The sequence below is a fragment of the Pipistrellus kuhlii genome, unplaced genomic scaffold (genome assembly GCF_014108245.1).
Source record: "Pipistrellus kuhlii isolate mPipKuh1 unplaced genomic scaffold, mPipKuh1.p scaffold_m20_p_6, whole genome shotgun sequence".
Lineage (NCBI taxonomy): Eukaryota > Metazoa > Chordata > Mammalia > Chiroptera > Vespertilionidae > Pipistrellus > Pipistrellus kuhlii.
This window is the reverse complement of record NW_023425562.1, coordinates 1,919,833-1,938,648: the sequence shown is the minus strand read 5'-3', so window position 1 is coordinate 1,938,648 and position 18,816 is coordinate 1,919,833. Positions and strand designations below refer to the sequence as shown.

Sequence of the window (18,816 nt, the reverse complement as noted above, 5' to 3'; positions counted from 1 at the left end):
GTGTTTTAAAAGGCCACCCCGGTGCCATGCAGAGCGGGAACGATGGCCACTTAGAGGCTCTGGCTGTGAGTTAGTGCGGATAACGGCTGGTTGTTAGATGGGAGCGGCAGAGGCGGTGAGAAATGGCCCTTCTGGGGCCATATGTACTTTGAAAGGAGAGCTGACACGGCTTTCAGAGGGACTCTATGGCGATGAGACGGGAGTCAGGATCGACCTGTAGACGCGCAGCCTGAGCAGCTGGGCCGCACTGTGCCCGTGGCGTTGGCCACCTCGGGGCAGGAGTGCGTCCGGCTTGGACTGTGGCACCGGTTCCGTGTGAGTCCGGTTCCGTGTGCGTTCGGTTCCGTGTAAGTTCGGTTCCATGTGACTTCGGTTACGTGTCTGTGTGAGTTCGGTTCCGTGTGCGTTCGGTTCCGTGTGAGTTGGGTTCTGTGTGCGTTGGGTTCCGTAAGAGTTGCTGTGGAGGAAATCGGGGGCAGCTAGGTCTCAGGGAGCCGTCGGGACTTGAACATGCGCAGTGCACCGGCCTCTTTGTACCTGTGGTTCTGGAAACCTGGGGCAGGTTGGGGCCCATGGGGTGAGAGTGTGGAGAAGGGAAGGTCCCGGCCTGAGCCATGGAGCATCTTACAGAGGCCGAGGGTTGGCAGTCAGATCAGGGGGCCCGGAAGGTTCCACAAGTTCAGTTCCATTTGGAGTCCATTGGGTTCTGACAGCTGGTGTTGTCGGCTGTCCTTCGTGGCCAGTCTTGGGTGTGAGGCAGTTTGGGGACTTCGGGCTCCTGGTGAGTGGGGTTTGGTTTTCCTTTCTCATCCTGCCCCCCCCCCCCTCCTCGGCCCCAGCCGCAATGCCTGGTATCAGGTGGCACAGAATGCTGTGCCCCAGTTCCTCACCCTCAAGCCTCTCTCCTTTGCAAACGGAGCCTCCGTTGTCCCTGCTTGCTTTCCGTCTGTTGGACAGCAGCTCACAGTAAGTCCATGTGTGGGCCGACACCTAGGCTTGATCCTGCCTAGATGTTGTCTCGGTTTCTCTCTCTAGACTTCGTTGTTATTGCTGTGTTTTTGGAACAGGCGGTGTGGCAGATCCATCAGAAACAGAGCCATGGTGCTATGCCATGCTCACCTTCATCCCTGTATGCCTGCCGGTAATTCTCCTTCATACCTGTATTCACATCTGCTTTTGGTTCTTATATCTCTCTTTTTATTATTTTTAATCCTTACCTGATGACATGCTTAGAGAGGGAGAGAGAGGGAGGAGAGAGAGAGAGAGATTGATGTGAGGGCGTAACATCGGAGCATCGATTGGTTGCCTTCTGTGTGTGCCCTGACCTGGAATCGAACTGGCACCTTCATTGCTCAGGCCGATGCTCAGCCCACTGAGCCACTTGGCCAGGCTATTTCCTTCTTTAAAAAAAAATACAATAGTTTTTTTTAGGTGAAAACTTCACATTTCATAACTATTTTATTGTTCCCATCTAAATGGGTGAGTTTTTCTGTCATCCTGCCAATTACTTACCTCTGGTGTCTTATTCCAATTTTATGCCTCTGGAAGGCAAATGTCCACTCCGGGTTGGTTTTCGAAAGTAGAGTTTTTAACGTTCTTCTAAGACGGGAGTCCTTGTGGAGGCACTCGGGCTGAAAGGCGTGCTGCTCACCTGCTGACCAGAATCGAGGAAGGGCAGCGGGGAGCCCAACCCGGGGAGTGTGGCTCATGCAGGTGCTGGGGGAATGCTGAGTTGAAAGCAGACAGTATGTGCACAGGACACTCACCCTCCCCTCAGCTTGGTTAATGCAATAAAAACCCTTTAACACAGCCTGGCGTGTGTAATGGGGTAAATTAAATGTGCAAAACCGTCATCTCCGTAACAGTTAAAGCTGCCTGGACCCTCCCTGAGTGCCCCTGGGCAGGAGGACATTAACGCTCTGGCAGAGGCCTCACGGCCGCACCTGATGTTTCCAGTGGAACCCGCGGCCAGCAGTGCAGGCGATGGCCTGTGTTACAGTGGACCCCGTCCGCTTCCCTGTGATGGATGAGAACGGCGGGCGAGAAGCGAGAAGCGGAATCCCTTCTCCAAGAGGAAATGTCAGCCCGTTAACGAGGAGGAGGCTCCTCACTGTCCCGGGGAGCAGCTGGGTTTGACCAGCTGTGCAAACCGAGGGCCGTGTGTTCACAGCGGGGGGTGTCTGTGTGGGGCTGGGATGGAGGGAGGGGGCTCTTTCGCAGTTTTTTTTATTTGGTGTTTTCTTTCATTTGTTTTACACCAGTGGGAGCATTTTGAAATGACTGCAGTCCTGGATGCTGTGCTAATTTAGTAAGCACCTATACTAATAAAAGGGTAAGATGCAAATTGGTCAGGATGCTCTCACAGTAACAACCGAACAGCAGGCTGTGTGGGGCGACCAGGCTGGCAGGGGGGTTAGTGAGGAATGGCCAGGCTGGCAGAGAGGGGCATTGAGGAATGGCCAGGCCAGCAGGGGGTTTAGTGAGGGATGACCAAACAACAGACCAGCAGACTGTGTGGGGCAACCAGCCCAGCAGGGGTGGCAGTTAGGGGCAATCAGGCAGGCAGGTGAACAGTTGGGAGCCAGTAGTCTGGATTGTGAGAGGGATGTCCGACTGCTGGTTTAGGCCCGATCCCTAGGAGACATCAGGCAGTCGGACATCCCCTGTGAGGGGTCCTGGATTGGAGAGGGTGCAGGCTGGGCTGAGAAGACCTCTCTCCCATGCATGAATTTCGTGCACTGGGCCTTTAGTAGAATATAATGTCTAAATAGCAGTGGCATTCGGGAGAGCATTATTCAACTTAAGTGCTCACGCGTTGTGTAAAATCAAACACTGTAATCTTTAAGTAGCTCTCCATCACTGTTACGTTAGTGCATTAAAACGCACAGCCCACTTGTGAATGACGTGTCATAGATCAATTGCCCTCGTTTTCCGTGTGGTTTCATGTGGCAGATCAGAGTGAGCTGAACTGGATCTAACACACACGGTCTGTTTAGGTTGTTGGCAGCGTACCTCATGCTTTCTGAGCAGCTTTGCAGGGTTTATGCAGTCATGCTTAAAAAGTTGGGAAATGGTGGACTGAGACAACAATAAAAGACCAGCTGGGAGACTGTTTTTCCAGCTTATATAGCGGTATTTATCCAGTAATAATGCATTAATGGAATGTATATTAGAGTGTGCTAATTGCTCTTTAGAACTTGAATTGCATTGGTAACTTAGGGAATTTATGTAATTGCTTGGAATAACTTCATTGGCTTTATGAAATAACTAGTAACGTGGATGAAATTTTTATGGAATCCCGCGTACAGTAAATACTTAATGCACAGGTTGCTAATGTTCAGAAAACAAAGCCTTTAGAAGTAATGTGTGTAATATTGTGGGGTTCAGTATTGCTTTTGCTAAATTTCTATAGTTTGCTTTCTGTAGAAAGTCCAGCTTTGCTATTTATGGAGCGATTTCCAGTAGCGAGTGAGCTGATAGATCTTTGGGGTAATAGGCAGTAGTGTTTGGGAATTCGGCGTTTAAACTATAAGTTGTATGTTATTGTGGCAAATTTCCAAGAGCTCTTTTATATATATATTATTTCTTTGTATAAGACCATGGTCTTTTTTTCTCCTAATACTGTGCATAAAGAAATTAATATTTCTTAAATTGCTCTAAGTGTTTAGGATGAAATCTTACCATTTAGTTTTGTAACTTTACAATCAGAAAATGGTTTTGGATGCGATAGTTTAGGAGTTCAGAGGACTTTAATCTCAGTTATTGGGACATCATGTCATACCTGTAAGGCTAATCTGCTCAGTGAGCACTGTATTCTTATGTGCCCGCTTAATTCAAGTTCCATAAAGCATAACACATGATGTTTACCCTGGTGTGCCCATGTCTTATAATAAACATCTTTCATTTGGGAGGGCCATTCTGGTGTCTGCGGCACATTGTGAGGCCACATTGCTGAACGGATTTAGAGACAAGGCTTATTGTTCCTCTTCTAGTGGTGGTTTTTGAAAACTCCTGTTAGCAAGGATTTCTGTTTTCAGTAAAGTTTACCAGAACAACTCTTGGATTTCTGGTTTCAGTAAAGTTTATTACAAAAACTCTTTAAAAATTAACATCTCTCACAAAAATTGTGAACCAGGGTCCTTTTTTTTTTAATTGAGATGAATAGTTGGAAGGCTAAGGCTGACTCAGTTGCATCAGCTCTCAGAGAATAATGGCCGTCCTGTTGGGAAGAAGTTCCCCACACCCTGTGCCCTGCGGTCACTCCATCAGAGGCAGTGGCCTTGCCTGCAGTTTGTTACTGAGCCCATCGGGGGTGATGCTGCCAGGGCGCTGAGGTGTCCGCTCAGCTGGATTCTGTCGGAGGAAACCATCTCTGTCGCCTGTCATGGCGTGGAGAGGCCGGAGGAAGGACATCGATGAGTGAGTGACAGCAGCTGAAAGTCTGAGCTGCTGAGAGGCAGCGCCTGGGGGAGAACGGGGCCACCCCCTGCTGTCTCAGCAGTCTGGTGGACAGGACGGCGTGCACTGCATCATGGGAGCACTGAAGTCTACATGTCACAGTTTCCATGTCATAGCCATTTGTTTAGGTCATCTCTACTCTTGTTTTCATGTTTTCCAATTTCAGATCAAAGACAAGTGTAGATCTTTATCCGCGTCTTTTATCTGTGGCAGCTTGTATGCAGGTGTTTCTTAAATGTCACACGACTTTCCCTGGAAAGGAAGCGAAATGACAGGTTCTCTAATAGATCGCATCACATTTTAGAGATTATAATAATTTTTTTCTTTTGGCGGGGATATACCAAACCTTTTACCAATAAGGTGTTTTTTTGTTTGTCTGTTTGTTTTATGAATTTAATCCACAATAAGCTTATATTTCATTTGATAGAAACTTCATGCTGATCTGGCAGGACTGAAAGGGGTGTGGTCCGCGCGGGAGCTGGGGTCTTAGCAGATGTGCTAGGCTGGGCGTGCTGTGCTCACAGGGCCGTCCGTCCTCTGTGCCCACACAGAGCCGCCAGTCCCCTTCCTGCAGAGCCCATTGCGGAGGGAGACTCAGGGCACCACTCAGTGGGGTGCGCCCTCAGCCCAGCTCTTCCAGGTTTCCATATTGTTGTTGTTCATTTTCACCCGAGGATGTTTCTCCATTGAACTTTTAGAGAGAGTGGAAGGGAGAGGAAAGACAGTGAGAACATCCTTGTGAGAGAAACACACGCCCTGGGCCAGGGCCGAGCCAGGGAGGAGCCTGCAGCCAAAGGACATGCCCTTGACCTGAAACGAATGCAGGACCTTTCGGTCCACAGGCTGACGCTCTCTCCACTGAGCCACCCGGCCAGGGCCCAGGCATTCCCTCTCGGTCACCTCCGTTTCACAGGTTCTCCCATGGCTGCCCCTGTGGGGAAGGAGGGTCTCAGCTCCTCAGTGCTCTGCTGGGAAGAGGTGTGTGCACTCCAGACCCCCGCTCTTCATGACCAAAGCGAACCACACCACGGGGTCTTGCCTAAGATCTAAGGAGGCAAGATGGGGCCTTCCTGAACGTCTGGGAAGGAGAGGACATGAAAGCTGTTGGTGACGCTCAGTCCTGCCTCCCGGAACCTTCCTCTTCCAGCAGTGTGGCCACTTAGGTGAGCGCCCCGACCAGGAGGCCAGGGAGGGGCCAGGTGGGCCACAGTAAGCAAGGTCTAAACCGTGAAGGCGTCTTTAGGATGAGGCCGTTTACTAATGAACTGACTACACATAAGATACGCTGTATAGACCTAACTGGTGTGGCTCAGTGGATAGAGTATTGGCCTGCAGACTGAAGGGTCCCAGGTTCAATTCCGGTCAAGGGCATGTACCTTGGCTGTGAGTACATCCCCAGTAGGAGGTGTGCAGGAGGCAGCTGATGGATGTTTCTCTATCATCGGTGTTTCTAACTCTCTATCCCTCTCCCTTCCTCTCTGTAAAAAAAATCAATAAAGTATCTATAAAATAAAAAATAACAATATATTATAAAAAGGCAAAGGCATGTGTAGGAATAAAAATATTTTGCAGTGTTTCTTACCATTGTTCCTAAATGCGACGTGATGTTTTACTTGAGCAGAAATTATAAACCATATGTTAGTTAATATTTGCACCTTTTTATTCATATGGTTTATGTAAACTGCTAATGCATTTAATATGTCAGATCTGTGGTTTTCTGTGAATATTTTATAAGCATATTATGGTTTTATGGTTAACATTAATTTGAAGTATCGCTTTAACAGTAAAAGGAACTTCCCTGATGTCTAATTTTGTATTAATCATGTTAACACAACAACTACATATTCTGAAAACTATGCAGTAGCTGTAATAATAAATTGCCCGCTTAACATTATGATGTTTTTAGCCAAAAAAACCCACCCACATTTAGTTCTATATAGTTTTAATAATAATTAAATAATAATCTGGTGGATCAAGACTTTTTTTAGTTGTACAAGGAAATTGATTTCCTGTTCTCTTACGTTATGAAGTTTAGAGTTTCTGCTTTGAGTGGACATCTTGCATATGCATTAGTGGGGCGCATCTAGTAAGTTAGATGTAATAAGACACATTATTAACTGAAGTCCACCAGGATGCACTCTTGGTTGTCCAGATCCGTGAGTTCTAACAAATGCATAATGTCATGCACCCACCGACCATCATACAAAATAGTTTCACTGCTAAGGGTGTATTTATTATTATTATTATTTTTTTACATATTGTCACATTTTCTTCAGAAAACACATTTTAAAAAATGATGAGCCCGGCTGGCATGGCTCAGTGGTTGAGCGTCGACCTACGAAGCAGGAGATCATGGTTCAATTCCCGGTTAGGGCACAGGCCCCGGTTGAGGGCTTGATCCCCAGTGTGGGGCGAGCAGGAGGCAGCTGTGACCCATGAGTCTCTCTCCTCAAGGCTGTTGCAGGGGTTACCCATTGTGTGAATCTGTCAGGGCTGCCCTAAAATAGTACGGACTGGTGGCTTAACCCAGAAACCTCCTCCGCACAGCCCTGGAGACTGGGCGTCCAGGTCAAGGGCCAGCAGGTTCGGTTCCTCGGAGACCTTTCTCCTTGGCCTGCAGGGTCTTTCCTCCATGAACAGGACTCTCTGTGTCCACATTTCCTCCTCTGATCAGGACACCATGAGGCCCCATTCATCGGAGCTCATTAAGGTCACCGCTTTAAAGCACACGTCTCCAGTCCAGGCATCTTCTCAGGTCCTAGGAATTAATACGTCAGGTGTGGATCTGGGGAACTCGATTCCGTCTACATCACCCATTGAAATTAGTGTTTTAACTTGTGCCTGGCAAACGGTCACCTGGTGCGGACCGGTGAGGATGAACGCGGAGGGGGAGGGCGCAGGAGAGGACGTCCTGTTACTGCTCCGGAGGATGTGCTCTCCACGCCGTGAACGCCGCTGGCAATAGGGAAGGTGCTTTTACACAAAGAGATGACACAGGGTTTTCACTTGGATGGCTCAGCAGGGTCCTCCCCAACAATACTTCTCTTCATCTTTGTCGTCTGACATAAAAGATAAGCTGTGGACGGCATTGTTCTAGAAAAAGGATTCCCATTTTTCACTTCTAAATCACAGGTCAGGTGAGCTGGGCGATGAAATATCTTCTGGGGCGCTCCATTCTGAAGACAAACACTGTTGGTTTAACATAATTTAGTGTCAGGTATAATAACTCGGGGTGAGATACAACTTTCTATTTTGAATTGCTTGAAAGATGATGTATGTGGGATTATGTGGAAAACAATACATCCAGTGAAGTATTTTATTTCTGTTAGCAAGGACTTTATGGTTATGGAGGGAAATAAACAGGCTTGTTATGTGTGCTTTTGAGCACATCTCATTGAATTTATATTAATAAAAACAAAAGAACTGTCATCAAGTCGTATGTGGGATGGGAATATTAATAAATTTTCTGCCATCTTTGAAAGAGGCGAAAGGTGTATACGATTCTGTTTTGTAATGTGGGCCTGTTAATGCCCTCCAACATGCGCCCTGTGGAATTTGGTTAGGAGGTAATCTCTCATGTTTACAGAGCTGAAAAAAATTGCTTTTTCTTTGATCCCTCCTGCTATTCCCATGTAATTTTTCTTCAGAGAGAATGATTAAGGGTTCAAAGCACATGACCTATCTTAAGGAATACTTTTATTATTTCATAATTGAATTCTGACTGAGACATGTCTAGTTCTGCATTTGTAAGCACACAGTTTAATTTCTGTCATCTGATGCGATGGAAGTGATAGAGGTTGTTTTTAAGAAAACACTTTTTTAACTTTAAATCATTGCATGTAAGATAGAGATGATGAAAATACTGAAAGCATTTTTTATTGTTCCACTCTGAAGGCATAAGTATTTCTAGTTAAAGTTTATTTTGAAATACACTTGTATTTTCATTTGTTTGAAAACCTGTAAAACTCGCACTTCTTTAAGGAACTATGACAAGTGCCCTGAAGACTAGAAATTGCAAATTATTCGCCTTTTAATTACCACAGGTTTTGTAATTCTAGAGTATGGTGGGTAGTAACTTTTAATAAATGCCATTGCTTCCTTCCTGTTAGCATTCATTCAGAATTGAGGGATTAATCCCTGAGTTCCAGGCAATAGGCAGGGAATACAAGAGAGCTGAGAAAGTGTGCTCAGAGGCACCTCTCCCCGTGAGCGTCAGTCTAGGACGCTGTGCTGGTGGAGTTCAGATGGCTCCCTGGACGTGGGGAGCAAGGGGTTGGTTCTGTCCTCAGGGCCTTTGCGGCTGGGTTCTGAAGGATGTGTAGGAGTTTGCTGGGAAGTGGTAGGCCATGTTCATGAGAGGCTGGGGAAAGCAGGTGGGTCTGAGGGCCAGGGGCCCCGGGAGGGGAAGGGGAGGCAGAGGCTGTGGCACAAGGAGACGCTGAGGAAGGACCCGGAGCCACAGGCTGATGTTCTGAACGCTGAAGATTCCCTGCAGGGTGTGAAGCGCACCTGTGCCTTCCGTGTTACCTGTCTGGGAGCCTTCAGCCAAGCAGGAAGCGGGTTTTGGCATGCGCTGTTTCTGCTCTGGGGGTGATGGACCCGTGTGTTCTGTCTTGCAGTGCGTTTCAGCAGCTGCAATGGGAAGAGGAAGGTGCGGTACGAGAGCAGCGAGCCCGCCGACTTCAAGGTGGACGAGGACGGCATGGTGTATGCGGTCCGCAGCTTCCCCCTGTCCCCCGAGCGCGCCCGCTTCCTGGTCTTCGCCCACGACCGCGACACGCAGGAGAAGTGGCAGGTGGCCGTGAGCCTGAGCCCTCGGCCCCCCTCGCCCGAGGCCGCCCTGCAGGTACCACCTGGCCCCGGCCCCGGCCCTGGCCCCAGCCCCACCCCCCAGCCCCCAGCCCCCATCCAGAGCCCCACTGCGGACCACGTGCCCCTGGCTTCCCCTCCTGTGATCGGAGGCCGGTGTTTGAATTCTCGCCAGCTTCAGCCCCTTCACTTGTGTTATGTTTGCTTTCAATCTTTTTTTAATATATATTTTATTGATACTTTACAGAGAGAAAGGGAGAGCGATAGAGAGCTAGGAACATTGATGAGAGAGAAACATCTACCAGCTGCCTCCTGCACAGCCCCCACCGGGGACGTGCCCGCAACCAAGGCACATGCCCTTGACCGGAATCGAACCTGGGACCCTTCAGTCCGCAGGCCAAGGATCTATCCACTGAGCCAAACCGGTTTTGGCCGTATCACTTTTCTCTGAGGCCAGTGCCCAGCTTTCATTGTGAAACGATGAAATGCTTACCTGGTAAAGGGGAGCCAGGCCACTGGGGCAGTGGTCGGCAAACTCATGAGCCAACAGAGCCAAATATCAACAGGACAAAGACTGACATTTCTTAATTTCAATTTTTAAAACTTGAACTTTTCCTAACGCCACTTCTTCAAAACAGACTCGCCCAGGCCGTGGTGTTTTGTGGAAGAGCTGCCCTCAAGGGGCCAGAGAGCCGCATGTGGCTCGCCAGCCGCAGTTTGCCGACCAGGACACTAGGGTGATAGAAAGTGAGGAGTAACGGGTAGCTCGTCGAGGGAAACGTTGCTTTTATTGTTATGATGCTCAGATGTTTCCACCGGAGCAGCCATGGCTGGGCCGCCCGGGCCCCCGGTACTCGGGGCCGGGAGAGCCCTAGGTCCCACAGAGATGGATGCCCTGTGTGCGGAGCGGGCCCGCTCCGGCATCCATCGTGGCTGACACGGGTGCAGAATAATTACAGCATTAATTCTGTGCGATTTAATAGGGTCATAAATATCTGCGACATCCCTTAGCAGGACGTGCTAGAATTCTCTCGGAACTCAAATTATATTTTCGCACATGGAGATCTGAGTTTAATGGACAGGAGCGCATTACCTGAGCTGTGGTTTAAGCTAATGAGAAAAAGATAAAAGGGGTCCTTTTCATGTTGCCTCCGTAGTAACTGCTATCTAAGGTGGTTTGTAGAAACTGCGGCTAGTTTACCCAGCGGGGCCACATACTGAGTCGTTTGGAATTCAGTTTTCCAATGAACAGTTTAGCCTGAAAGTCTTACAGTGCTTTCTATTACTTTTCTTTAAGATTTCATTTTTTTATTTTTTAAAAAATATATATTTTTATTGATTTTATACAGAGAGGAGGGAGAGAGATAGAGAGCTAGAAACATCGATGAGAAAGTCATCGATCAGCTGCCTCTTGCACACCCCCTACCGGGGATATGCCCGCAACCAAGGTACATGCCCTTGACTGGAATCAAACCCAGGTCCTCTCAGTCCCCAAGCCGATGCTCTGTCCATTGAGCCAAACCGGTTTCGGCCTTTAAGATTTTAAAATTGGTTTTGAGAGAGAGAGAGAAAGAGGAAGGGAGAGGGAGAGAGAGAAAGGGAGAGAAACATCGATGTGAGAGTGAGACATGGCCCCGGCTGCCTCCTGCACGGCCCCTGCTGGGGATGGAGCCCGCAGTTGGGACCTGAGCTCTTCCTGGAGTCGAACCAGCAACCCCTCGGTGCACAGAACGAGGCCAGCTTGCAGAGCCTCGCGGCCCAGGGCGCCTGTGCTCGCAGGGGGCGAGGAAAGGGCCTCCGGGCTTCCATTCTTGTTGGTAATGATCGATGCCAATGCTCCCCGGGCCCCGGACACTGTCCTCTCAGAGAGCCTTCCTCGGTCCTCAGGTTTGTCTTCCTGTGTCTCCACACTCAGGGCTCGCCAGGCGCCGAGGAGATCGTGTTCCCGCGGCAGCCGGCCGGCAGCGATGGGCACCTGCGGAGGCAGAAGAGGGACTGGGTCATCCCCCCCATCAACCTGCCCGAGAACTCGCGGGGCCCGTTCCCGCAGGAGCTGGTCCGGGTGGGTGCGCGGCTCTCCTTGTCTGGGGGCGGGGCGGGGGTGTGTGGGAGCATCTGGTCTGTCCTTCACCAGGTGCAGTTGACGGCATGTATCTACTAAGAATACTTCTTTAAATTTAATTTTATTTTTTAATATATTTTTATTGGCTTCGGAGAGGAAGGGAGAGGGAAAGAGAGAAACATCAGTGATGAGAATCACTGATCAGCTGCCTCCTGCACACCCCCTACTGGGGATCCAGCCCACAACCCAGGCCTGAGCCCTTTGCCGGAATCAAACTCAGGACCCTTCGGTCCTCAGGCCGATACTCGATCACTGAACCACACTGGCTAGGCCTACAGATACTTGTCACGAATGCGATGATGCCTTACGTTGTGCGGAGCCTCTTCTCATTTTGACTGTCCTCTCGGAGGGTTATTTGTGGGTGGGGCTCCTGAGCCCCGTGGAGGGGGAGGTTTGTCCAGGGGCGCAGACAGACGCCCCGAGTCCGACGCCGTGCGCAGCCGTCAGCCCTCTGCCAGGAAGCACGGGCACCGCGGCGTCCCCGTCCCTGACCCCGCTGCCCCTCACTGTGGCCTCTGCCCCCTGCAGAGAGCGCTGGGCCACAGGAAGAGGGAAGGGGCACTCGCTGCTGGAAATGCCAGCGCTAAGTGCATGGGAGGGTTTTTAAAAGAGAAAAAAATGACCTTGACACCATTAACGGAACCCCAGGGGCTGAGCGAAAACATAGGCATCGGAGGAGTCCGGTTTTATTTTGTTCCTCTAAATGCTCACCGTCAGATGTGTGCATTTAGAAAATGACAGTTCTGTGTGTAGCCAAATTAGCAACCCGTTTTTGTTTTTTTAGTTTAGTTTTTTTAAAATATATTTTATTGACTCTTTACAAAGAGGAAGGGAGAGAGAGAGCGAGAAACATCAATCAGCTGCCTCCTGCACACCCACACTGGAGGTGTACCCGCAACCAAGGCACATGCCCTTGACCGGAATCGAACCAGGGACCCCCCAGTCCGCAGACCAACGCTCAATCCACTGAGCCAAACCGGCTTCGGCAGCAACCCGTTGTTTATTACAAAAGGAAAATAAGGGGAAATCATTGTATTTTCACTTATGAGAAAATAAATGTTCCTGTAGATGGCGGATTTAGCATTCCAGTACATGCCTACTGAGAGCTGTGTTTTTTAATGAGTCATTTTCTGGGTTGTCGATGCTATTGTGTTGCACATTATAATTCAATTTAACAGCGAATGACATGCTCACTAAGTAAAGGTGTGTCTTGTTTTCCTACCTTAATGGAGAGTGAGAAACAGTGATGGTGCCTTACCTTTTAAGAGATAAACCAGATTCTGTTTTTGGACGGAGCATCTGTTCCCAATGCCTGCATCTCCCTCCTGTCCCTGCCAGCAGGATGGCGCTCCGGGCCCTCTCCCTGCTCTGCCCCTCCCCCCGTCCGTGGCCTGAGCCAAGGGGACTCCCATAAAAACTGACTTGTCCCGAGAGTTGTGGGCTTTGGAGGAGGAGGAAGTGAGCCCATGAGTGTAATTCTGGAGAAGCTAGAAATATATTTTAAAATCACGCCTTGTGTGATTTGTTATCAGGAAGGAGTTTGGTGTGTAAGTGCCACCTGGAAAAGACGGAAGTCTCACTTGTAGGACCACCATCACCCTAGCGCCCCCAGCGAGGCCTCTTCACACTCTGAACGACGGCTTCTTACCCTAACTGGTGCCCACAGTCAGCCCTGCTTGCCCATTAGGCTGTTATCTGGGGAATTCCCAGGAGAGAGGCCGGTGCTGCTGAAACGCCCACGGCCCTTCATGTGGACATCGGCCGCTGGGTCCAGGGGCCGTGCTGTCGGATGTTAGCATCGTGTCCGTCCCGCGGGTGATGGGGCATCGCTTTTTGAAGCCTGTCACCAAGAAAGCCGGGCAAGGGGCAGGCTGGGAGCGTTCCCTGGGTTTCAGGGAGGCGGGGTGCAGGTTTGTAACTGCAAAGGGCATGAGGCGTGACACACTGGGTCTCAGGTGACAGGCTCGCGTGGTCTCTAACGGGATTGCCTTCTGGACCCGCAGATCCGATCCGACAGAGACAAAAACCTTTCCCTGCGGTACAGCGTCACCGGGCCCGGCGCCGACCAGCCTCCCACCGGCATCTTCATCATCAACCCCATCTCCGGGCAGCTGTCCGTGACCAAGCCGCTGGACCGGGAGCAGATCGCCCGCTTCCACGTAAGACTTCTGCGCTGACATTCTGTGCGTGCAGTCTTCTCCGTGTGCGCCTCCCATGTCATTTTTTAAATGTGTATCTACACTAATAAAAGAGGAACAGGCACATTAACCTTCACTCCGCTACACCCACCAATTATTGAATCATATTCCATCCAAAGACTGTAGGCCTGCTTTTGCCCCACCCTGTATAAGTTGGACACTGATTTTTCCAACTTAGCAATAGCGCTGGGCTGAGTATTTTCAGATGCAAGAATTACCTAATATGAAAATGTCAGTTCCAGGAAGCCTGCTTCTGTTTTCTGTTTGTTTTTTCCTGGTCATACTTGTACATTTTCCTGGAACAAGATTTCAACCATTTTTTTTCTTGAGTTTAAATATAGAAACCTAAATTGATCTTTATTACTTCTTTAATTTCCACATGAACAACTAAAACATTTGATGAAATTGCTATTTTTTAGAGGAATATGTGCATGTTGCAAAAACTTTTCGAATAATACAGGAATAAAACTTTTCAAATAATACAGTATTGATAAGAAAGTGAAAACAATTTGCAATCCTAGTTTGTACAAATAACGGTTATCTTAAACACGTTGATGCCGTACTGTAAGGTGTTTTGCTGCGGATAAATTCACAAATTTTTTCCTTCAAAATTAGAACCATCCTGTGAAACTAGCCTTTGCCACTTCTCTGTCATAAGATTTAACATCTTCTCCTGTCAGTGAAAATTATTTATGTGCCCTAGCTGGTTTGTCTCAGTGGATAGAGCATCAGCCTGTGGACTGAAGGGTCCTGGGTTCGATTTCAGTCAAGGGCACATGCTTGGGTTGCAGGCTCAATCTCCAGTAGGGGCTGTGCAGGAGGCAGCTGATCAGTGATTCTCTCTCATCACTGATGTTTCTCTCTCTCCCGTCCTCTCTGAAATCAATGAAAATTTATATATATGTGTGTGTATATATATATATATATATATATATATATATATATATATATATGACTATTTACTTAAATCAAGCATGTCAAACTCGTGTGGGCCTGCCAGCCATGAATTGGTCATGCCTGATTTAAATGATACATTTTGATTGCTCCAAAGTATTTAGTTGAATGACTGTAATAACGCCTATTGGTGGTGGTTTGTTGTGGGTAGTCGGTAAGCTCTACACAGGAGAGGGTGTGCTGGAGGTGCTGTAACGTGGTAGAGCGTGTCCCCCAGAGAGCAGCTGCCTGCATCCTCCTTGCGGGAGCATCAGGGAGCATCCCTTTAAAAATAACTCCGTGGAACGCTGGGGCTGGCGCACAGGGTGAAACGGGTCTCTGTGCCAGAGAGAAGATGCTGACGATATCCTTCCAAGAGTAGCTGAGTGATTATATTTGTTTAAAAAGAAGAAAAAAAATGTCTAGAATACCTTCAAAGCGAAGACCTTGAGCTTGAGAGAAGAACAATGGTCTTACGCACCCATGCACTTACAAGATTCAGCACTGCCTTTGACAGTTACAGAGACCAAACCCCGTGAGAGAATTCCCTCCGCCCACCGATTCTCCCTGGTGCTCCCCGCTCCCTTGGTCTGTGCGAGTGCTCTGTGCCAGGAGCGCCTTGTTCCCCCGGAGTCAGCAGGACGGACAGCCAAGGGATCTGGGCGCAGAGGGTCCTGGCCTTGAACTCGGGCTCCGCCAGCGCCCACAGCAGAGTGGCTTGAGTTTTCTGGGCTCAGTGTTTCCCTTACAAACGCTGGTCGCTTCTGCCTCCTCGTTTGGGTTCAGTGAGGCAAACCCATCGGACGGGGGGCGCAGTGCCTGGCAAGGGTCCCTGTGGGCCTTGGGCCTTGGTATGGGGGGGACAGTCCCCGCTGACAGACGTTGCTGGAAGAGTGGCCCCTGTTCTGCTGGCCAGTGGGTGCCTGGGTGCTGGGGGAGGTAGGCTGAGGGGGTGCTGTCTCCTCACGCGGATGGGGACGCGCCCATGAGCCCGTGTCCGGGGCTTTTTGCAGCTGCGGGCCCACGCCGTGGACATCAACGGCAACCAGGTGGAGAACCCCATCGACATCGTCATCAACGTCATCGACATGAACGACAACCGGCCCGAGTTCCTGCACCAGGTCTGGAACGGGACGGTGCCCGAGGGCTCCAAGCCCGGTGAGTGCAGTGCGCGGGGGCGCCGGGGCCGCGAGGGAGCGGGCCGGGGGCCTCGGAGCCGCTTTGTCTTTCGTCCCTGGTGCTTTTGGGGAGAGGAAGGTAGCTTCGGGGAACCTGGGAGGAGAGAGGAAACGGGAAGATGTCCTTCTGCTTCTCGCTCTGATAGTCCCGCCTTTGGTGGAGGAGACGGGCTTTACAGCGTGGCATCCAGCGGACGGTCCTTCCTGCTCGGCCCCACACCCAGGGCCTCTGCCCATCGGGTGCGGCGTGCACCGCAGTCACAACGGCCCTGCACCCAGGGCCTGTGCCCATCGGGTGCGGCGTGCACCGCAGTCACAGCGGGCCCCGTGCCCAGGGCCTCTGCCCATCGGGTGCGGCGTGCACCGCAGTCACAGCGGGCCCCGTGCCCAGGGCCTCTGCCCATCGGGTGCGGCGTGCACCGCAGTCACAGCGGCAGCTCAGGTGCAGGGCAGAGTCCAAAGGGTGCTTGGGCCCAGCCAGGGGGCTCGGGGTGAGCATCCACCTAGGAACCAGGAGGTCACAGTTCCATTCCCGGTCAGGGCACAGGCCTGGGTTGTGGGCTCCATCCTCAGTGTGGGGCGTGTAGGAGGCAGCTGATCCATGATGCTCTCTCATCATGGATGTTTGTTTTTTTTCTCTCCTCCTTCTCCCTTCCTCTCTGAAATCAATACAAATATATTTAAAAATATAATAATAAAATATACTTGATTCCGACGAGACTGGTTTGGCTTAGTGGATAGAGTTTCAGTCTGCAGACTGAAAGGTCCCAGATTTGATTCCGGTCAAGGGCATGTACCTTGGTTGTGGGCACATCCCCAGTGGGGGGTGTGCAGGAGGCAGCTGATCGATGATTCTCTCTCATCGATGTTTCTAACTCTCTATCCCTCTCTCTCTTCCTCTCTGTAAAAAAATTAATAATATATATATATTTTTTTAAAAGAACTAGATATCTTTAAAATATATATATAGATAGATAGATAGATAGATATGTATTTTGTTGATTTTATAAGATATATATTTGGTTCCTGGGCCAGCTGATGTGGTAAGACCGAAAGTAGACTGGGGACACTGGCCATCGTCGGTCACTTCCTTTCGGGAGACTCAGGTCTCCCGCTGCCCCGGCAGTGAACTGGGGTCCGGGTGACCCCGCCGACATGCAGCACTTGCCCAGAGCCTCCTGGCACGATGTGTGACTAAGGCTTCGAGTCTTACCCCGAGTCCGCTGTGGGCGCAGGCTCGGGGCCAGCCCAGGAGGCCTCTGTGACGTGAGACCAGTGGGTGGGAGGGGAAAGGACCTGTTTGCCAGCGTGGTGCTGGGAGAGATTTCATTCGCTGTATCGCTGTGCGTTGTATTTTCCCCCGATTTACATGCCTCCCCACTCACAACGGTGCGGTTACCGCCGCCGTCAGTGCCGGCGTGAGCAGCTCCCTGTGCTGCACACACCGCACGGATCTGACCAAACGCGCTTCCCGCTGGTAACTTTCTCTCGGCCCAGTCACACCGGTCCGTGTCCTCAGAGAAGACGTGGAGGTGGGGCTGGGGCGCAGGAGTGGGGTGGGGGGCCTGCAGGAAGCTCAGCCTTCGGGGGCGCCCGCGTCCCAGTGCAGACGAGGCTCCGTGACAGGGAGATGCGGGCCGTGAGCCGCAGCGCGGGCAGGTGTCCGCAGGGCACATGGCCTGCCATGCCTGTTCTCAGGTAACGAGCCCGGGCTGTGTCTGCCTGGGGATGTTGTTTGCTTTTTATTTATTATGCATTGACCACGCACCTCCGTAACCCCAACCACAAATGAAAGACTTCGGATGTTTCGTGAGGAGCGGAGACACTCCGTGAGCGTGTTTCCTGTGGTGGTTTTGTATGTTCGAAAGCATCCCTTCTGGGCAAGCCTTCGTGCTACCATGAGTCCTGAGTGAATTGGCATTGCAATCAGCATTTTGGTTCAAGGTTCTGAAACGTTATTTTGCTTTAGCAACTCATTCATTCGGTCAGTCAGTCATTTACTCAGTCACTCAGCCAGTGTTTGCAGAGCATGTGCTGTGTTCTGGGCAGTGGACACCGCCCGGACTGATGAGTGAGTCCCTGCCCTGTGGGAGCATAAATTCTGCCAGGGAAGAACAGTACGAGGCACACGCAGGCAGATGAACAGACTTATGGGGGGCGAGGAGTGTGCAGCGATGACCTACAACCAAAAAGGTTGTCTAGTTTCGAGGGCCAAGCTCTGGAAAGTGACGTGAATGGTGTGGCCTCGCCTTAGCGCCTTAGTTAATTCTGCAGAAACTGCTCCCTGTGGAAGGGGAGCCACCGTTCAGGCTCCAGGAGGCCTGAGCTGAGTGAGCATGGAGGAGGCGAGGAGAGAGAAATGGGGCGATCCAGCTCTTGTCAGCAGCCCAGGGAACAAAGCCAGCGAAAGATCAGCTCCTTCTCTCGCTGCTCACCGTTACCGCGCGTCCAGCTGGTTGTGACTGGTTGGACCCGGTGCTTTGCAGATCTCCCTTCGAGGCGTCTGATGATGGAGTCCCTCGGTGGGTGCAGCGTTCCTTTGGTCTCCTGGGAAACGGGAGCCGCCGTGCCTCCGCTGGCCAGTGTACGGAGCAGTGACGGTGGCCGGTGGAGGGAGCGCTGGCCATCAGGCCCCGGCTCGCTTCCCCTCGGCCACAGAGAACAAGGGGAGGCTGGCTCAGCCTGCCATTTCCGATGCGGCTCTGTGAGGAGAACACGGGTCCGAGGGGAGGATCCGGGGGCCAGCATACCTGTGTCTAAGGGCCCCCGTCTCCCTCGTTAGTTGCCTTCTTCCTAAAGGACAGTCTGAAGTGATCCTTTATTTAATCTGTAGTGAACTTGTCTTCAAAGTGATGGAGAAAGGGAGTCTTTATGAATGTACAGATGTTTTACAATGTTCCTTTCAGGTAACGAAACCATGGTTTCTCTTCTGGGAAGTGCGGACTCTGGTCCGGCCGGCGTGGCTCCGTGGCTGAGCGTTGCCCTGTGAACCAGGAGGTCTCGGTTGGATTCCTGGTCAGGGCACAGGCCCGGGTGTGGCTCAATCCTCAGTAGGGCGAGTGTAGGAGGCAGCCAATCCATGATTCTCTCTCACCATTGATTTCTCTATCTCTCCCTG

General features: G+C 50.7%; 1 protein-coding gene across 1 annotated transcript in view; it reads left to right on the top strand.

The window, feature by feature from the left end:
* Positions 1–18,816, top strand: part of CDH2 (cadherin 2) — a 119,129-nt gene that overhangs the window by 75,332 nt on the left and 24,981 nt on the right. Inside the window, exons 3-6 of the mRNA XM_045574596.1 lie at positions 9,078–9,304; positions 11,183–11,329; positions 13,393–13,548; positions 15,534–15,678. Coding sequence (XP_045430552.1) covers positions 9,078–9,304; positions 11,183–11,329; positions 13,393–13,548; positions 15,534–15,678 — 675 coding nt within the window. The remainder of the gene's footprint in view (positions 1–9,077; positions 9,305–11,182; positions 11,330–13,392; positions 13,549–15,533; positions 15,679–18,816) is intronic.